We start from the raw sequence: 20647 nt of genomic DNA on the forward strand, positions 1-20647 counted from the left end.
CCCATAAAACAGAAAGTTCCAAGATGCAGCCCTCAGCAGGTAAAGTGATGTGCACTGTCTTCTGGGATAGGAAAGAAGTGGTCCTTCTGAATTTCCTGGAATTCAAACAAACCGTTAACTCTGAATGCTACATTGCAATGCTGACTAAGTTGAAGGCTTGAACTTAGAGTCAGGCCGGAGAGGAAGACAACCTTCCTCTTGCAACACAGTAACACCAGGTCCCATACCAGTTGGAAGACCATGAAGCACAGTCGTGGTTTTATGATTTTTATAATTGATATTCCACATCAGAACATCATATAGTGTGCTGGAAGTTAAAGAGTTAATGCTGCAGTTCCACAGATTGTCAATAGTTCTGGGAACCTAGTCCCAGAAGAAAAGAATGAACTACAGCTCCCAGAAGACTTCATTATTCTGTTTCAATTTTCCATTCAAAGGGAAAGATAAAACTGCATGGGAGTCACAGGGCTGTCTCTTTCTGCTTGTCTCTGCTGTGTGTGCTCCCTGGCTGTCTCACCTACAGCATTAGAGTAAGGCACAAAAATGATGTGAGGTAGAAACAGAATTTCTCAGGCCTCCAAGTAAGTTCAAAAGACATGTTCCCCTTGCCTGAAAGTTAAACAACAGACATCTGCTGTTAGAAGTTAGAGCTGTTTGGTGTCATCAGCTTGACAGTACGCATTGCACAAAGTGGAGAACAGCAGTTCAGAAAATAGTGGTAACTTAATATTCACGTTTAGAATTGTGTCATTTAAAGATTATGAATGTAACAATCAGTAGCTGCACTTAATTTATATCTGGATGTCAAGGTGTTAATAAGGAGTGAAAGTTTAAAAAGAAGAAAAAATGTTTTTATAAAACAAATAATAGGTCAGGATTAATTGTGAAATAAGTTCTGCTCTTTGGAATGTCCAGTAGGTGCTTATATGGCCAGAGTATGTTTTCAGAGTTTCAGCAAAAGAATAACTGTTGTTTTTATAGATATTAGATTTTGTCAGTTGTATTCAGTTCACCACTAGATGATGCTGTTGATTCAGGCTTTTAAAATCTTCAACCCAGTCTGTTTTTCTGTCTTTCTGCCCTGGTAGGGAAAAAACAAACAAACAAAAAAACAACCGCAAACCACGTATAGACACCTTTTAAAGTGAGAGATCACAGTTTTCCACTTTAAGACTGATTTTTGGTAGACTAATGAATCCTGATATCTTTGTTGCTCTGTTAGCGTGTGGGAAATGAGACTGTGTATCTCAGCCTAGTTTCTTTTGGGTCAGAACACTGTGTTTGTAGCCATCAAGGGAAAGCACTGACTATACTATGTAGGTTGAATTCCATTTTGGTTATCAGCTCCAAGGATGACGTGCATGCAGCATCTATCTTCACTGCTATATTACAGAAGTGTTGTTGATGTATTTTCAAGGACAAATTCCTTGATTCTCTATAATCTCTAGATCTCTTTGGGATGTGCTGAGACCATGATAAATGAAATACTGTGGGTAGAAAATTTTCCAGAATTATACAGAGTGACATTACACAAAGTCTAAATGACTCGCAGGCCTAAGTGCCTGCAAGTGGCAATGTATCTGTTGTCTCTGTCACTATATTCCTAATTTGTGGTTGGTATTCTTTATACGTGATGAAATTCTGCTGTTCAGTAATCCTTTCATTTATGATGAGATTTTCATGGTGAGTTAGGCATGCTGGCTGCATGCCACCTCTTGGAGAGTCTTGGGAATTAAGGTGACATAGCCATCATCATCCACAAGAAAAGGTGGGGAAAAAGTGAAAATCAGATAGACCTGCAACTCCAAGAGTATCTTTAGGGAGAATTACAGCAATATAATCAGCACATTCAAGTTCTCTTACTGTAGACATACCAACAGTCTTTAGGCAGAGCTCTACCCTGACTAGATTCGCACTTCTTAGTAGGTAGATGCCTTTCTCAAAGGATATACCACTGACACTGGTCTGGGATCATCACTGCTGCTGTGTACTAGTTTACAAGTGGCACCGCTCTGAAACCTTCCAGCAGTCACGGTGGCAGTCTCTGAGGGATTCCTACTTTATTATAAATCAATTTCTATTAACAGTGGGCAGGTAAGTGTCTTCTTGGCACTGTATGGCAATTGGGACTCCCCAGGTTAATGGGAGGGTCTAAGTAGTTTTGTGGAGATTTCTTCCTCTTTTACCAACTTCTACCCCCCCACATCTGTCTGTCTGCCATCACTTGTCACCCAGGGATTCTGGCAGGCTCTCCTGCCTTCTGCCTTGCTTTCAGCAGAGAATCAGGAACTTTACTACCTACCCTGATAGTAAAGCATTAAAGGAACAGAGCTATATCAGGGTAATGGTTCATGCATGAGCAATATCTAGTCTTGAGAGTATGAGAATATATGAACGCTTCTGATAGCTGAAGCTTGAAAGAAAAATATGGAATTTTGGCTCTCAGTTTTCTGTGCTTCTTTGTCATGACTGTAGTCAGGAATCAAGTATCTCCACCCTTCCTTTGAACACTTGTGAAGCAGCCCTATACATTGGCCCAGTTGGCATCTTTGCAGAACCTTTGTTTATGAGCTTGGAGAATCTTGACAAGTAAGGAGGCCAGCAGGATCCTATTCAGTGCCCGTGTTGTGTTGTTGGTAATGCAGTCAGTAGGTATCCATAGCCTTAGGCAATCAACCTATCAGCCTGCTTCTTTGGAAAGCTGTGTGTATGCCTTTAGATAGGATGAGAGGTGGAGGAGTGTGAAAAAGCATGAAGCTGTCAAGCCCTTGGTTGGCAAAAGTATGCCACAGGGTGGCTATTGGGAAGACTTGTATTTTGTTTTGGGTTTTTTTTGTTTTTTTTTTTTTTTTTTTTTTTTTTTTTTGTGGGTTTGTTGCATGTTTTGTTTTGTTTTGGGTCAGGAAGGGGAAAAGCTCATGTGAAAAGTCTTTGAGAGACTGTAATGCTGAATGCCTTTTACTGAATGAAGAAGCAACAGCACTTAGCTTGTGCTCATGGCCCAGAACTATGTGGTAGGACGGGCTAACAGTCCTCATTTTTATTTACTGTGTATCCACAGATTCTCATTAGTAATACTACAGCACTCCTTATTTATTACGTCTTGAATGGCCAAGCCAGAACATGACTTGTGTTTATGCACTTTGTTCCTTTCTAATTAATCTGCCTGAAGCCATAGCCGAAAGAGACCTTTGGGTGCACTTAATTGGAATGAATTTGTAAGGATTCCAGATGGTCCCAAAAAAGAGCAGTAGCCTCCCTCAGAGCTCTGTCACAGGCCTGTGTCAAGACTGAACTTGCCTCAGTAGGAAATGTCAGCCTATACGTAAATGTTTTCTTTGGTGGTGGTGGTGGTTTGTTGTTTTTTGTTGTTGTTTCTTTAATCAATCAATTTATTATTTTTTAAAAGGACAGTTTTTGAGGCCAGTTAGTCACCAGAATAATAGCAAGACTGGGCTGGCTTTCAAAAGCATACATTACCAATAGCTTCTGTGGTTGAGAGTGCAATTTGATTTCATGTGGCAGGAGAAAAAATTATTTTTACTATAAACTATAAACTTGGTTGTTGTCAGTGTGTGTCTGTTCTTGGAATTCGCTGCCCTTTGGACATAGTTTCTCTATGATTGATACCTATATCTGTGCCTTTCCCCCATGGGAAGAAGACTTCCATGTACAGTGGTGTAGTGTGGTAAATTCACCAGGAAGGGAGAAATTCCAGTTAATACGGTTGGAGCAATAGTAATACAGATTGGCAATAGGGTATGTTGTTGAGAGAGATGAGAGGCTTCTGCTGGTTGAGAATTATAGGGATAGTGTTCATTGAGCAAGTCCTGTGAGAACCTTGAATGACCTGGCCTGCTTTTGCCTTATGCTGGAGGTTGGACATGGGATGGGGAGGAGGAATGCAAGCAGGGGGCACATTCACTGGGAAGGTCCTTCTAAGTAATTTAATAGAGCCTTGAAGAGGAAGAAATGGCATTGAGGGATCTCCTCCATGCCTGTGTTTTAATTAGCTAGTGTCGTGCAGAGCAAAGATGTATATCTTCAGGAATACTGCTGTTGAATAGCTGCAGAGTTTCTTGCTTCATTAAAAGAACAGATTGAAAGTTTTGTCTGTTGGGTTTTATTTTTTTTCCCCCCACAAATAACAAGAGATAAAATACTTAATGTATTATTATTATTACAGGTTACATAATGAATGTGGAAGTGTGCAAAATATCAGAATGTGGTGTTCAGTGGCTTTTGATAGTGTTGGGTGTAAATCTTCACATGAGAAACAGTGAAATTGGGCACAATTTAGTAATATTTGCTATAGTTATATTTTTGTGTATATGGCAGACTTGAACGTGACTAAGACTTCTGGGCTTGTATTTTAATACAGCATAGTGCATCTCTACCAGTAAAATTTTTTGAGCATACCCCTGCAACGTATGAATATTTGTTTATAAACTGTATACGTTAAAGTTGAAATAAACACTTTTATATTTTTGTGCCACTGATAAATAAAATAAAAGTTTAAAATAAAAAAAAATTCTTGATACACCTCTTTGGGTTGCCTTGCATATATTTTCTCTTTGGGGTCCACTGTTTTAATCTATACAAAGACACTACGTGCAGATTTATAACAGGATATTTAACACTCCAGTAAGTAATTATAGAGAGATTTCCATGATTTTTATCACCTCTTCTGACTCAGTGAGTTAGGAAAGCATCAGAAAAGACAGAGGAAAAGCTTGTCATCTCAATGATTTTGTAACTGTTAAGCCATTGACAGAATGCCTGCAGTGATGATTTTTAGTACTGCTTATCCCCATTGATTCTTCCATTTTTATAAACAAAAAGAAGCTGCTGAATGTACCTTTGGTTAAAATGTAATAGTTCAGATGTAAGAGTGATGATGAACTTGGCAATAAATTGGGTGAGCTGAATAATTTGTATGCTATTAAATGAAGGAAAAAAAACAAACCACAAAAAACACTTCTTTTCCAGGAATATGAGGCCTTGACCAAACAACCATCTTGCAATCCTGATGTTTGGGTGAACCTTGCGTGTACCTACTTCTTTCTGGGAATGTATACACAAGCTGAACAAGCAGCCTTGAAAGGTGAGATGTATGTCTCTGAGTGATGAAATGAACTGTTGACTTGAACACCTAAAATGATTTCCAGAAAAAGTATATGATGCTTTTTTTTCAGAGTAAAAAATAAAGGATACTTTTGAACAAAGAGGGTTTTTTCTCTCTCTTTTTTTTTCTTCTTTTTGTTCAGGGCAGAATTTATAACGTGATTTGTTCCCTAAGAATACCTTGGGCAAGTGGAACAGCTGGAACTGAAAGAAGCATCTGGAAAATAATTTCTCTTATTAATTTCTAAATACAAAACCTAGCATATGCTGACCAGCAGCAAAAATTTACTGTTCTTTTGGCTGACTGCATATCTCTGAGCCACTGCAGATGAAGCTAATGAAGATAGTGAAATAATCAATAAATAACATGAGAGAATTCAGCAGTTTTAGTAACTTAGTAGATGGTCTTACTGCTTTTTTAGTTAGATATTAGGGATCTGGTTATAAGGTGTGCACTTTGCTGCACCACATTATTAAGTTTCCATGTTGATTTGAACATGCATGGAATCTAATTTAAAGAAGGATGGAAGTTAGATTCCAAGGCACTTTTTTACTGCCTAAAAATGTTTCTGCAGTTTGATTTTGTTACCCATCACTTTCTGTTTATCTTAGTGACTTATATTATTTCTCATCATCATGTATCTCAGTGCTTCCTAAGTACAATTAATAGCAGTGGTGTTCTCAGTCAGCTTTTGACTCTCACTTTTTTAGGATAAGACTCTTACGGAGTCTTGTTTGTTTGTTTCATTCTTCATTTCTTTAATCCTAGGCTGAAAATAGGAAAGGGAGAAAATTACTGTGCATTTTCTGCTACTGTGTTAGAACACCTTCAAAGAGGACAGTATTGTCAGTATTTTTTAGAGATAATTAGATTCTGGTAACCCTTTAAAATTCCCTGAACAATCATCCTGAACTTGATTCCCACAACTGAAAATGTTGTGTTTCCAACTACGAAAGGTTTCCTGCAGAGATGTGTATTCCATATTCTTGATTAGTGATCCATATTGTTCAAGAAGTGTGTAAAATTCTGGTATTCACAAGTGATAATGTAATCCTTAAAGTACTATAAGCTTGAGTTTAGGAGATTACAATCTAGGACATGGACTTGAAATCTAAAAATAATTGGGCAATAGATCTGAGGTGTCACTATACCTGAACCACAGAGGAAGCAAGCGGCTGCATCCTTTACCAGTTGGAGATGGCTCGTTGTCATCAGCTTCCCAGAGGGTAAATTACAGTTATCCATCCTAGAGATGACAGATACACAGCTGGTCATGCATCTTTAGAGCTGTGAGCTGTAACTGAGGGAAGGTTAATTCTTTCCTGCTCCCCAGATCATTTCTTGGTAGCATGGCAAGGGGTAGGGTAGGTGGTGTGGTGAACAGTGCTCAAGTGGCAGAAACAAAAGGCAGGAACATTAAGAAAGGAGTGCATGACATGGGAATGTAGCTGAGGGATGAAACAGAAAATAGCTAAGCAGTAATGTTACTTCCTGATCTTTATGTAATTGTGCAAGTAAGGCAGCATGCCTGATTTTATACTGAGATGCTAGGCCTTTGTTGTGAACGTTGTAATACTGATGATTCCTAGCTGCTTAAGCTTGGTGGGGAGGCAGTCACAGCTGAAGATCTGTAACACTTGGGAGCTTCCAGTGGAGAAAGGAGAAGTGTTGTAGATTCTCCTTTCCACATCCATCATTTCGGCCTTTCCTACACTAAAGTTGAATCATCTTATTTTCACTGAAAGTGTATCCTCTTTTGGTTTATTTTAGTGTCTTTCAGTAGCATCGGTGACGATTTTTCTCAGTACATTAATAGAAGAACCTACAGTGTCTTATGATTTCTTCCGTGGTTTTGCAGAGATCCAGAAGCAACAAAATACTTCATTGAGCTGTAAGCACAACAGGGTGAAGTCTATAGAATGCCACCATTTATCCACTACTGCCTTTAAGTCTGCTGTAAGAGTGATAGACATCATTAGTGTTGGGCTGCTTACCATTGCTATTTTGGGAATACACTGCCAGACTTTTTTGCATACTGTTTGATGTTTATTGATTATTGCTGCAGTTGTCATTCCCCTGAAAGCAGCACAGCACTAAAACAAATGAAGGAGAAGTAATTTATTTTCATTTATAATTCTAAATTCCTATGGCATTGGAGTCTCTGCATGAAAGGGAATGTGAATGTCAGCTAGCTTTCTGGAATAGCTCGTCTGCACAAAACTATAAGTATCTGGAAATTAAGTAGAAGTTCCTTCTTGCCATTTACTGTTGCCATTACTTAAGAAAATTGTTAACTGAGGAAAAAATATGAAGAATGTTTAAAAATCAGGAAATGAGAGTTAAAGGCCATGAGGTAATTATTGCATTTCATAAAAGATCGCTTGCGTTCTATTCTGGAGCAAGACTTTATTTTTTAATAGATGTTTGTCATTACTTAAATAAAACTTAATTGAATATTCTCTCAGGAAATAATAAGTCTGTGCATCAAAAGTCATATAAACCAGAATTACTGGAAACATAACCTAAGAAGTGGAATAAAAAGTCAGTAGAGGAGAATCCTTTTTTTGAAGGTTCTTCATGATAGATGTACTTTATCTCCTCTATGCCTTCTGCCAAATTCCTTTCAGATATTTCTGGCCTCTTTTTCCTTCTGGCCTCTTATAGAATCATAGAATCACAAGGTTAGAAAGGACTTAGAAGATCATCTAGACCAACTGTCCTCTCATTACCATTGCTGCTACAAGCTACTAAACCATATCTTGTAGCTCCTCATCCAGACGCCTCTTGAACACTGCCAGGGATGGCGACTCCACCACCTCCCTGGGGAGCCATTCCAGTGCCTGACCACCCTCTGAGAGAAAAAGTGTTTCCTTATGTCCAATCTAAACCTCCTCTGGTACAACTTGTGGCCATTTCCTCGGGTCCTGTTTGTTGCCTGGGAGAAGAGGCCAAACCCCTCATCACCACAACCTCCCTTCAGGAACTTGTAGTGTGCAATGAGCTCTCCCCTGAGCCTCCTCTTCTCCAGAATAAACAATCCCAGCTCCCTCCTCATAAGATTTGTGCTCCAGACCTCTCACCAATTTCGTTGTCCTTCTCTGCACACGCTCCAGGGCCTCAATGTCTTTCTTGTAGTGAGGGGCCCAAAACTGAACACAGTACTCGAGGTGCGGCCTCACCAGTGCTGAGTACAGGAGGATGATCACCACTCTGCTCCTGCTGGCCACGCTATTTCTAATGCAGGCCAGAATGGCATTGGCCCTCTTTGCCACCTGGGGATGTTATAGTTCCTGAACCTGTGGTGAAAGTAGTGTTACTTAAGTCAGCAACTGTTGTTCCATAGTAATACCATATCAAAGCTTCCAAGTGATGCATTGTTTATTACTTCTGCCTCAGTGCTTTAATGCATGGGGCTGAACATATGTTTTCCTTAGTGTATATCAGCCCATCTTGCTGTGTAAGAATGCAGCCAACTCTTCATCATGGCTTAATACATAATAATACATGTATTAATTCTTCATTATAAAACCAAGTAGTCTTATGTTGCATTCCCAGTCCTATGCCTTCAAGAAATAAATGACAAGGACCAGAAACTGAACCTGCCACATTTGCACAGAAATGCTGGCAACTAAACCTGGTGTTTAGAAGAAGCCTGTACAGTCCTCTCAGAAGCCTTTGGCTAGCACTGCATTAAGAAAAAACACAAGAACCAACAGTATTCTTCTAAACCACAAAATACATGCCAGCAAATGTGATTTGCACATAAGTGAGGCTGCAAAAAAAAACCCCAAAAAACAAAAAACAGTCTCTTTATTTTAAATGTGGAGATTTACAATTAAATGTAAGCTTCATGCACGGATAGAGTTGTATTAGCTTGTCATTAGACGTTTTTTTCCTTCTATTTTTTGCTGGGCAGTGCCTTATAATTAATTTACTTCTTCACAGCACTTCGTGTATCAGCTCAGAATGTGGTTTAACTGAACAGATACTTCTCATTTCAGCCTATGCAGGAAGGAGCAATATTGCACAAAAGCAAAACAGAGATGAATTAATAAGAACGGTGGCATTTTCCAAACCAGTTTTGCTTATTCATGCACAATTGTTTGCCAGGTGTCAGATAGTTGTCACCAATGAAAATGTGCAGTTACAAGAGAGCATGGAAACATTGCTGGATTTTCTTTTCCTTTAGGCCAGTCTTTCCCTACATGCAAAATTATTTGTTGTCTGCTTGTGCTGTATTTCTTGAGAACAGAAGTTCATTTTCATTGCGTTTTAGCTGTTTTTTTTAGAACAGCTGGGTTTGAACTCTCAAAGTGCACACAAGAAAGTATCAAATTATAAATCTTTAAACTTTAAAAACTACTATCTGTATTTCGGTTTGCTGGTGTTTTGTTGCTTGTGTTTGGTTTGTGTGCTGGATTTTTTATTTGCTTTTTAAAGTATAGTGGAATCCACATGACAGAAATAACCATTTTTGTTTCAGTCATCTTCAACTTACTGTGCTCAGGCATGCCTGAAATGAAATGCATGTGTACCACAAGGAACTGAACACAGTTGTACTGACTTTTAAGTATAACAGAGAATAAAAGTATTTGAGGAAAGTGAAAATTTCAGTGAGTTACCTCTGCAGGTTTCATGTGAGAAAATTCTCAACAGTTGAGCTATTTAAGTGTGTATAAGTATGAACCTCAGTGTTGGACTCTGTTTTTTCCTGACATTTTCCCCTTACCGTTGCACTTTCCCTCAACCAGAGAGACTGTGGTTCTAAGGCACAGAGGGCTTCATTCAGCTGTGTTCAGGTGAGCAGGGCGTTGTTTCTCAGGGACAGCATAATACGGTTTTCTTTGGTCATATTTTCCATGTTACCTGGATGAAGCCTTCTCATCCCTGTTCCACCCTTGCCCCCTCCCAGCTCTGGCAGTTTCAGATGTATTCTACACCTGTTAGCACGTGGAGTACTCTATAGATCCATGTCAACTATGACTTTAGTCCCTGAAACACCAGCACTGATAATTACAAAAATTCTAGCATAGAGATATTGTTGCATTTCTTAGGTGGAAAGAGATATGTCCAGTCCGACTGTCTCAGTGATTTCTTCAGTACAAAGCCAATCCTAGACACAGAAGCAGGGTCCAGTTTATCGCAGTGCAGCATGGTCATTGTGATACCTAGATTTCTAAATGCTGACAAATAGACAAACAAAAAAAAAAAAAGAAAGCAGTCTTCTTAAAAAGTAGGACAGGAAAAGAGATTTGTGCTTTCTTATGACAATGACATTTGATAACAGAGTAGTAAAAGAGCAAGTCTAGTGTTTCTCAAAAAATGGTTCTTTGATGATGAGGCACTTTCACTCCTTCCTGCCCCAGTGATTAACAGCAGCTTTATTTAATTTTATTACTTGACTGCATCTGGAAATTAATCTGACTTTGTTCATAGGTCTCTCAAAAAATGAATTTAGCACTGGGAAAAAATAAACTGCTCTTATTGAATGTTTCCATGGTTCTGCTTATAATGTCAACAGGACTACATTTTTTTTGTTGTTTTTGACTCTCCTCTTCCTTGCCTGACACCATGTAAAAAGGTTGTATTTTAAAGAATATAAGATGGATTCTATCAGGTAATACTGTATCTTACAAAGTGGGACGTTTTTTCCTATTCCATATGTCTAAGCAAACCATCAGAACTTGGGTTTCACCTTTTGCCTGGTTTTAGGCATAGAATAACGTGGACTGACCCTCCAGCTCTTGCCAACGAGTAAATAACAATTTCAGTGTCAGATCAAATGCCAGATTTGTGAGTGCAGCACTACCGTCATTGGTTGACCAGTGAAACAATAATTCCTCAGTTTAGGTTCTTGAGGGAATACTGCTTGCAAGTCACTTACAGAGGAATTAATGCTAAAGCCTACTAAAAAAAAATACAAAACCTATGCAAAAAAAGGAACGTTGATGTCTTTGTTCGCTGGACTGTGGTTATACAATATGTTATTTTCAGGGTAAATCCCACAAATTGTCCTGCTTGTATTTCTGGAGTCTTTGATGACCAAATGTTTTGAATTGCAAAGAGTGGTTGCGGTTGGTTGAAGTTTTGCATGAAAGCACATGTGGAGTCCATGTGCAACCTTTGTAAACTTTGATACGGGAAACTATCAATTAATGCTAAGGAGTGGCATCACTGTGGGCAGCACGTAGAAGAACTTTTTTTAAGTCAAAGTACTCCAGCTTTCTAACTCAGTGATGAAATAGTCTCTGGAACGTACTGCAATGTCAATAATAACACTACTGCTGCTTACACAATATTGATTGCAGATCAGAAACACTTTCCTTTCCTTTATTAGGCCAATGAGAATTCCCTAATAGATCCCAATGAGAATTCCCTGATAGGTCCTAGACTGAAGGCCATGTAGCTTTGTAACTACTTGATCCTTGGATAGTAATACTTGGCAAGATATTTTGGTTTTGTGAAAACTCTTGTACCGCCTTTTCCTTCTAGTACTCCTCTATACTAGAAAGTCTTTAGAGAGAAAATTTGCTGTCTTTTTTTTTACTAGACATAGTTGGAGAGAGTACATAAAGTTTGGCAGTGCCCGTCTGATGACAGTGGCCTGGTTCGTTTTTGGCATTGTTATGAATTACAGTTTCTGTATTATAATAGTAGAGAAAAAGTAAGAAGTATGGAAATCTGTCCCTAAATTGCCGTTTAAAATAAATCTAATTTATTGCTAGAAATTTCCATCTTTGAGAGGGAAGAGAAAGAGGTTTTGGTGGTTTAAGCTCTCTTTCATGGTTTAGGATGTCAGAAGAATTGTAGCGTTGTGTTACAGGCCACTGCTTTGCTAACTCTGCATTTTCTTGGCCCTGTAAACACAGTAAGTAATTCTGTTCTTTGTAAAAATTCCATGTAAATCCTGGGTTGCCAGCTGGTTGGTCTGAGCAAAAATGAGAGTGCTCATTAGCTGAGTAGGCTGAAGAAAACACAGGAAACAAGGAAAGGCTTTTTGGAAGATTGCTCCCAAAAGAAGTTAATAGCTCTGTTGACTAAGAACCTTCCTCAATCTCAGTGAACAACAAGGGTCTCTGTAGTCACTTAAATCTCAGCAGTTAATAATTTGTGCAGTATGAAATGTGTTAAATGCAATTCCTAATCCTGTTAGAGCCAGAAGTTTTGAGGACTTAAGTGACTTCAGAAAGCCACTCTTCTCTCTTCATGTCTTAGTTTGAATCTTATCTGCTCTGAGTACAGGAGTACATTAATGTACATCTGAGTACATTAATGTGCCTTTTGTTCCTCTGGACTGAATAAATATTAGAACAGTGTATGATATCATCACATAAACAAATGGTAGCAGCACTGGAATTTGCAGTATACTGAAAATTGACAAGATTCCTAGAAATATGAATCACAATTTACTTCAAATATTACACATTATAGAAAGAACCTTGATTATGAGCTTGTCTGTTGCTGCCTTTTTTAATTCTATGAGAGATGTGCTGCGTGGCATCAGAAAAAAACACTTTAACCAGAAGGACCAGCAGAGAAATGGTAGTGCAGTTATTCAGTTTTAAGACTCATGGAAGGAAGAGGCCAATGAAAAAGTATTTTCAGCAGGGATTTCAAAAGAAATGGACAGGGAATGAAGATGGGAAGCAGGAAGGCTTTAAAACCAATTCAAATTGCTGAAGTGAAGTACAGTGAAGAACTGTATTTGGGCTAGTTAATGAAAAATACCTGGGTGTGCATGTCTGTTGAGAAAATTAAAATAAAAACTAGATGTCCTGAATTGTTCTTTGCAGAAATACTTACTGAATTTTCCTTTCAGCACCTAAGAGTCGTCTTCAGAACCGTTTACTCTTTCACCTGGCACATAAGGTACAATGTCTTTTCTTCACTCGTGCTTTGCTTTGTTTTCTTTGGTAATTTGTAATGTGTTCTGGCAATCTGGGCAAATCATTAAAATGTCTATGGTGGAAGGAGAACAAAGATTTTCTGCAACCACTCTCCTGTAATAAAATATGGAGGAGAAAGCAAGTGTGAAAACCAGATCTTGGAATAGATGCCCTCAGCAAGTATCTACAAAAAGCCTTACCAACCAGATTCATGCAAGTCGTACAATAGGAACCTGGTGGTATTTTTTATTATGAAGAACCTGAGACTTTGAGCAGAATCAGAAATGCATACACTAGTGTTTTTTTTTTTCTTTTAAGTTATCAAAGTTTCCTAATTTGCAGCTGCATTATACTTAGCAGTTTGACCAAGAAGGTTCATAAGGTATTTCTGATCCTCATAAATGATTCACTGTCCAAAAAGTAATCATGTTTATGGCATGAGACTTAATTAAATTTCAACAACAGTTAAATGATTGTTTCAGTTACCACGTGTGGCTATCTTCCCTTCCATTTGCTTTTGTACCATCCTTCCTGTATGATACCCAGCCAGTAGTGTGCTACTGAAGAGACTGAGTTTTGGGCAAAATAAAATACAAGTTCTGCATGTTAGCTTAGATGCTAGATTCTCTTCACTTAAATTTCTGTTGGTTTAGAAGCGTAATCTTAAAATGTTTCTATAGCAACATGGGTACTTAAAAGATGTCCATGATAAAAAGCACTGGAATAACTGATTTGAGTAAAATGATTGCTAGATAGCCTCAACTTTGCTTATACAAGTATAAGATGATTGTTGAACTCTGTTGCTTTTTTATACCCTAGTGCGTTTGTTACGTGCATGACAGCAGTGCTTTTAAAAATCAGTGCTTTAACTGGAATTTTGAAGGAATGATGGAGGAGAATTTGCTAGTGTTGTAAAGAAGTATTGTGAAAGTTAATGCTTGAGTGTTGGCAGGACTTCCATTTTTCTGCTCTCCATGAGAAATAAGATTTCATTTGTTAGCAGAAAAAAAACTGCCAAATTGAATAGTAAATTAAATCCTGCATTGCAGAATTATATTTGTGAAATAACTTAACTGATTAATTAAGCTCTCTTATCCAGCAAGGCACACGATGTGTAATTATGTCTAAATCACAACTTAACGGAAAACGCATGCTTAGTTTTATCTGTTTACAACTGGTCTGCTTCTTAATGTTTGGCTTTCTCCACTTTCAAATTAACTTTGAAGTAACATCCAGATGTTAAAAATGAATCACTTGCTGCTTGCTAGCGAGGACAGAACTAATAATTAACTTAAAATGTATTGCTCATTGAACTCTTCTGAGAATGTCTCACTTTCTGTTCTAGTTCAGTGATGAGAAGAAACTGATGAGCTCTCACCAAAATCTGCAAGACATTACAGAGGATCAGCTTAGCTTGGCATCTATCCACTACATGCGGTCCCACTACCAAGAAGCTATTGATATCTACAAATGCATTCTTCTTGAAAATCGGTGGGCATTTCTACTCTAAACCTTACTTTGGTGTCTCTGATATTGTTGTAATTGAATAACAATTCTGATGATCAGTCTGGTGAGCCTTGCTTTTGATCACTGACTTCTGCTTTACCTGTTGCTCTTTCTAAGAAGTGGTTATGTAGAAAGTTCTTTGCATTTCTTTAAGTATTATGTTTTTTCTATCATATTCTACTTCTTAGTTCATAACTTAAAAAGGAACAAAATGAATTCTTAAGCGGCTGGAAAAACAGTTTGGTAAAATAGAAATTGCAACCCCAAAATACGTAGCTGTCTTTTGGCACTGTCTCCTCTTGATTGCTTTAGAGAAAGCGGAGTGCGCTTCATAACGTACATATGTAATTTAATGCTCAGGAAAGAGTTCTTGAAATTCTAAATCTGTAGAAGCAATCATGCAAAGCTAAGCAAGTAACCTTTGTAACAATTATCTTTTTACTTACTGTTGCCACAAATATCTGTCTTATTTCTGTGCCTAGTTCTTCTGTTTTCATAGCTTGCAGTAGCCTGTTTTGTTTTCTAAAAAAAAAAAAATTTATTTCTAAGATAATAAGATCTGTTGAAATGTTTTCAAAGTTTTAAGTGCGTATAAATGTTTTCACACGCATTGCACAGAAAATCCTATTCTGCCAGGATAAAAGTTGTTATTTTCTGTGGATTTCCTTAGTATGAATTACCACATTTTTAAAGACTTGCAAACCAACAATTTTGTCAGTAATTGTATTGGAATAGCTGCCATTGAAAAAACTCATGCATGTCTGTTAATGGATCTGTGCAACTTACATCACAAACCAGAGATATGAAGATACCTAACAAGTATTTAAAAATCCCAAATTTGATGTGTTTGTTGAAGACATAGGGCTTCATCACTGATTTTAATATTCTGTAATATAACTGTCTGGCGGATTGAAATATTATCTTAAATGCTCTTTTCTCCGTTCTGCAGGGAGTACTTGGCTCTGAATGTGTATGTGGCTCTATGCTATTATAAACTGGATTACTATGATGTATCACAAGAAGTGCTAGCTGTTTATCTTCAGCAAGTTCCTGACAGCACCATTGCTCTTAACCTCAAGGCTTGTAACCATTTCCGACTATACAATGGAAAGGCTGCTGAGGTATCTATTTGACAGCCCTTCAGTTTGCCATCATTTTAGTTCAAGACATCCCTTAGGCATTTCTTTTCCTTGTTATCTTTCTTAGTCAGTTGATCATGTTGATAATGGCCTAGTATCACATCACTGTGTCCTGTTAGGAGTTTAACCTACTTCAATTACTCTAGTATTAAGCCATCTGTACACATGGTGCACACACAGTGGTTTTACTCTTTTCTTGGTCCACTTTTGACCTTATGTCTGTGGATTATTCAATTTGTAAAAATCATCATATAAAAGTGGGAAGGCACAACTCTTCCAGTGACCCAGCACTGATGGAGATGTTTCTGTCAGTTCTGGGACAAACACAAACCTCCATTAATGTCTGTGTGCTTTTTTGTGTGTTATTATTAAACTTTTTGAATATATGTAATTCCAGGCAGAACTCAAGAACTTGACGGACAGTGCCTCATCATCTTTTGAGTTTGGGAAAGAGCTCATTAAGCATAATCTGGTAAGTAATGTGCTTCTTGAGTTTCATGGGGTCTGCAGTCATTTGTAGACTTTTTTTGAAGACTTATGAAAGGGAATATTTTGAGATCTGCAAACACCTGTATCTCTGCTGCCCTGTAAGTTCCGTTCCAGAAAACTGGCCTGTATAATCAATGTACCATCAAGTTTGTTGCTTTTTTTTACCCTGGCATTTTCTCTGACAGTTTGAGACTGTATCACAAAAATAATAATGTTGTTGCTTTTACACAAAAGGCATATCATAATAATTCATAGCCTGTAAGAATACTCTAGCAAGATATTTTGTAGAGACTAGTCAACTAGGATAGTATAGAAACAAGCCAGAATGCGTGACCTTGAACTGTCAACTCAATGTTGTCTACAATTGACTATGATGTCAGTGGAATTAAGATAACTCAGGAAAATGGTCTTTATCAAAATAGTACTTGACAAGCAGTGCATGGGGAAAAAGATACCGACTCAAGCCAAAGTATTTATGTATTCTGCAGTAAAAGAGTCACTGAGTACCTGTTAATGCTCCCTACAGTGGTATTATTAGTTTGCTGAACAATTGTCAATAGCTATTATTTATCAGACAGTCGTTGATCACAAAACCTAACAGTGATTTCAGACTGGACTTTATAAGTTTAAATTCTTTATTTTGAATGTTGGTCTTTTTGCCAGGAGACTACTGAGTCAGTGTATTAGATTTTTTTTTTTTTTTCTGGAGGAACTGTCATGTAACATTGAAGTATAAAACATTGAATCCTTTATAGATCTAATTGCATTCTAAACAATTGTATGATAGTTATCCTATTTTTTTCTCAAGTGCACAATCATAAGGAAACTAATTTTGTACTTGTTCTCACTTTTATTCTGGGCCATATTCTTTAAAACTTTTGGTATGTAATGTGTCACAGCTTTGAGCTGCTAAAATCTGAGATCAGTCAATCTCTGCTGATGAATTATGTACTTAATGTTCTTTAGAATAAAGGTTGTCATACATATAATTTTATTGTTATATTAAAGCAGGAATTACACTGAAGACAGTCCTGTTGACCTCTTCTTACTATTAACATAGGAATTAAAGAGATCATAAGGAAGATTATAATATACAGTTAGCAATATGCTGCTTTTATTTGCAGGTGGTGTTCCGAGGAGGAGAAGGGGCTTTGCAGGTGCTGCCTCCTCTGGTTGATGTTATTCCTGAGGCAAGACTGAATCTTGTGATTTACTATCTCCGGCAAGGTAAATATGCCTTCCTCTGGCTCTTTCATAGCTTCAGGGATGATTTTTATTTATCTGCTCTCAACTGATTACTCCCCAAAATGCTTTTTATTTTGCAGCAGTATGTAATATATTTCCTTTTCAGTATCTCTGAGAAATAGTAATGTAAACAAATTCCCATAGCTTGTAGAGAAGGGCTGTAATTGTATGCCTTCAAATAAATCTATTTCCACAGAGAATTTGAGGTTTTTGGGTTTGTAGAGATGGCTAAACTGATGAAATAGAAATTGGTTTTGGCAACATTATAGGGATTGTGTCAAAAGACCTTGTTAAAGTCAAGCATGTGCTACTATTTCCTTATCTATACAAGTAGGCATCCATCGGGTCAGTCGGTATGCTTTGACATTGGTAACTCTGCATTTGCCGCTCCTAGCAAACACTGTGTCCAGTATTATTGTAATCAATATTATTGAAAGCAATATTAGTATTATTATCCATTATATTACTATTAACAATATTATTGAGGAAGATATGTTTCAAATTGATCTCTACTTATACAGAAGCAAAGCAAATCTGCGTCACTTAAAAAACAGTCTGTTTACTCATTGCTGCCAAACTTACAATAATTTCAGTTAGGTTCCATTCTTTGTTATTCAAATAACATGCATGCTGGCAAAGGAATGCTACAGAGTTAGGATAAAAATGTACTTATGCTATGTCTTCATTTAAAAATCTGCATAGTGCAACATCATCAGTTAAGAACACTCCCAATGACTCGAGCCATCTCTCCGAAACTTACAAGGTTTCTGATAAAGGCATGCTTTGAACTGGAGAGATTGAAGCACAAATATGCTTCCCATTTCTTCTGTTTAAGGTAGTGAGTTTTAGGGTATTGAAATTCCATCTTAATTTTCTATATTTATTAGAGAACTTCGTCAGAGCCCGAAGAGCAGAATTCTGTGTTGATGGTCTGATAAGAAAGCAGGGCTGCTGTAGTTTCTTTTTCTCCTCATGCCCTGCTGACAAACTTGAATAGCGATCTTGTCTCTTGCTTTGTGCCAACATTGATAAGCTAAGCTAGTCAAAGAAAAAAACCCAAAAAACTATTTCTATTTTTTTTTAATAAAAAGTGATGACTTTTGTATAGCATGTACTGGCTTACTATGTGGCTGCTCTAGGGAATGGGTAGAAAAGCAGAGTTGTTGGTCAGGGATGAGTTGGAGCTTGAGATCTCCATATTGCCCTAAGTCACCCTGGAGTACTGTCACCATGCTGTCTGGATGGTATGTACTGTCAAAAAGGAAGCTTATTTTGATAAGGTTTGTTCTTATAGGCAGCTGGTATAATGCTGTATTAACAACGTTTTGTCAGTTCAAAGGGCACCTTCATAAGGTTTAGGATATTTTCAGTTACTGTTTCTCGGGAAGATGCAAAGTTGCCTATTGAATCCAAACTTTACATTTAAACTTCTATGCTAGTAGTGTTTTTGCTTGTTAGAAGTAGGATCAGGTAAGAAGTGCTGGACAGATTTTGAAATATTGATAAGAAAAAAGTTTGATAAGAAAAGAAGATTGATAAGAAAAGAAGTTTCTCTTCAGAAACATCTTACCTTATCCTGCATACGGAGTAAATAAATATGAAAAGAGATACAACAAGAAAGTAATGGATTTATTATCTTGACCTTGTACTGTTGGAAAGTCAGCCACTAGATTATGAACAAGGAACCGAGTCATCTCTACTAGGAAAACTGTAGTAATAAAGAAGCTATTACTCACACCATGTTTGTTATTCAAGTTCTAGAAAACCATCACCATTGTGATATAAATTCACTGTGATTTATAGGTACATTTCTCTTCCTGTCTAAATGCTTTATTTCTTCATCTGTGACTATAGGGGAATGTTGTAGAGGATGAGTGATTTGTTCTAATACAACATGCCATGATTTGTCATGCATTCTAACATCTGGTATTTCAGATGATGTGCAGGAGGCTTATAACCTGATTAAAGACTTGGAACCTACAGCTCCACAGGTAATTGGAAAATGATGTCATGGTACACAGACAGGTTATAAATTAGTATGAATTCTGCCACATACAAAACTGGTATCCTGCGGATAGCTTGTTCCATTCCCACTCTTAAAACTCTCATGTTTTATCCTTTTATCAATGATAGATTGAACAGTCATCCATAGAATATTATTTGTACAAACATGAGTACCTAGCATGTTTAGTACTATACTGCCCAGGGTCAATTGAAAATGCAGCTCTTTGTGCAGATTTGATTCTAGGGAGCTGACCATTACTGTGTAGATAAAAGCTCTCTTCCAACTACAGCTGCTTGTCACTTCTCCCTCGGTGGTGATTATCACCATCCCTCAAGATCTGCTAGCTCAGACACTCATGTGGTTTGTCCTGAAGCCATTTCAATAAAAATGAGCTAGATTAGATTCAACGTGTTAAATAATAGGTCTCTTCTAATCCCATCTCACTTTGGCTGCCATGAGTGAAAACTGCAATATCCCTTGACTGCTACTGTCATTTTCTTTTGTGGCCAGCATCTCTAGTCTCTGATTTATTCCTGTTTGCAGTTTAGTTTCCAAAGATCACGTAACTGGGCATGAAAGAGACCTTTCACAAGTGTGTGTGAGGAATGGATGGGAGGGGGGGGGGAACATTAAAAACAAATCTGGTAATTCTGTGCTGAGGAGTGCCTTCTGCTGTTTCTTTTTGCTTTTTATTTCTTGCATTTTTCAGTATACTTAATACTTAAGCAGCTATATATGCCCTCCTTAAACAGTTTTATACTGGTATTGCTTCTTTGGCCCCTATTTTCTCCCTGCATTTTCCCCATATACAAGCTTAGTATGTATACCACGATATCACCCACTTAAAATCACATTTTAAATTGAGAATCCTTGTGGATTTTTTCTCCATTTTCTCACCCAAGCTTGGAAGGAACTCCCCATGAAGACTGCAAAACTACACATATAGTTCTATAGTTCACCTATAGTTCTTATCAAATTTCTTCTTTGTCATGGAGTCTACACGATTTAATTTTGCATCTGTAAGAGTTGATGTACTGAAATGATTACTTAGCATCCTGGCTATTACTGTCAGATTGTTTCCTTACATTTTGTTCATTTGTGTACAGTCTTTTTTTTTTCCTCCTTTCCTGTGTTTATATCTGAAGGAATCTATCCAAGTTTATCAGGAGAACCTACTACAGCACATTTATAGCTAGAACGCTGAATTATAAGATTTAAACAAGACAAATTAATCTGTTACATGCTAAGAAAA

The 20647-nt window shown here is 37.5% G+C and overlaps 1 protein-coding gene and 1 long non-coding RNA gene across 2 annotated transcripts in view; one reads left to right on the forward strand and one right to left on the reverse strand.

Moving 5' to 3' along the window:
• The window catches only part of IFT56 (intraflagellar transport 56), a 46045-nt gene that overhangs the window by 2418 nt on the left and 22980 nt on the right, over nucleotides 1–20647 (forward strand). Inside the window, exons 4-10 of the mRNA XM_031600330.2 lie at nucleotides 4990–5104; nucleotides 12945–12994; nucleotides 14357–14502; nucleotides 15467–15638; nucleotides 16054–16128; nucleotides 17270–17372; nucleotides 19326–19381. Coding sequence (XP_031456190.1) covers nucleotides 4990–5104; nucleotides 12945–12994; nucleotides 14357–14502; nucleotides 15467–15638; nucleotides 16054–16128; nucleotides 17270–17372; nucleotides 19326–19381 — 717 coding nt within the window. The remainder of the gene's footprint in view (nucleotides 1–4989; nucleotides 5105–12944; nucleotides 12995–14356; nucleotides 14503–15466; nucleotides 15639–16053; nucleotides 16129–17269; nucleotides 17373–19325; nucleotides 19382–20647) is intronic.
• The window catches only part of LOC149919589 (uncharacterized), a 39907-nt gene continuing 32274 nt past the window's right edge, over nucleotides 13015–20647 (reverse strand). The window contains exons 4-5 of the long non-coding RNA XR_016466954.1: nucleotides 14964–15039; nucleotides 13015–13125 (exon numbers count right to left, since the gene is read on the reverse strand). This is a non-coding gene — a long non-coding RNA (uncharacterized LOC149919589). The remainder of the gene's footprint in view (nucleotides 13126–14963; nucleotides 15040–20647) is intronic.

This window comes from Phasianus colchicus, chromosome 1 (genome assembly GCF_987193195.1).
Source record: "Phasianus colchicus chromosome 1, bPhaCol1.hap1.1, whole genome shotgun sequence".
Lineage (NCBI taxonomy): Eukaryota > Metazoa > Chordata > Aves > Galliformes > Phasianidae > Phasianus > Phasianus colchicus.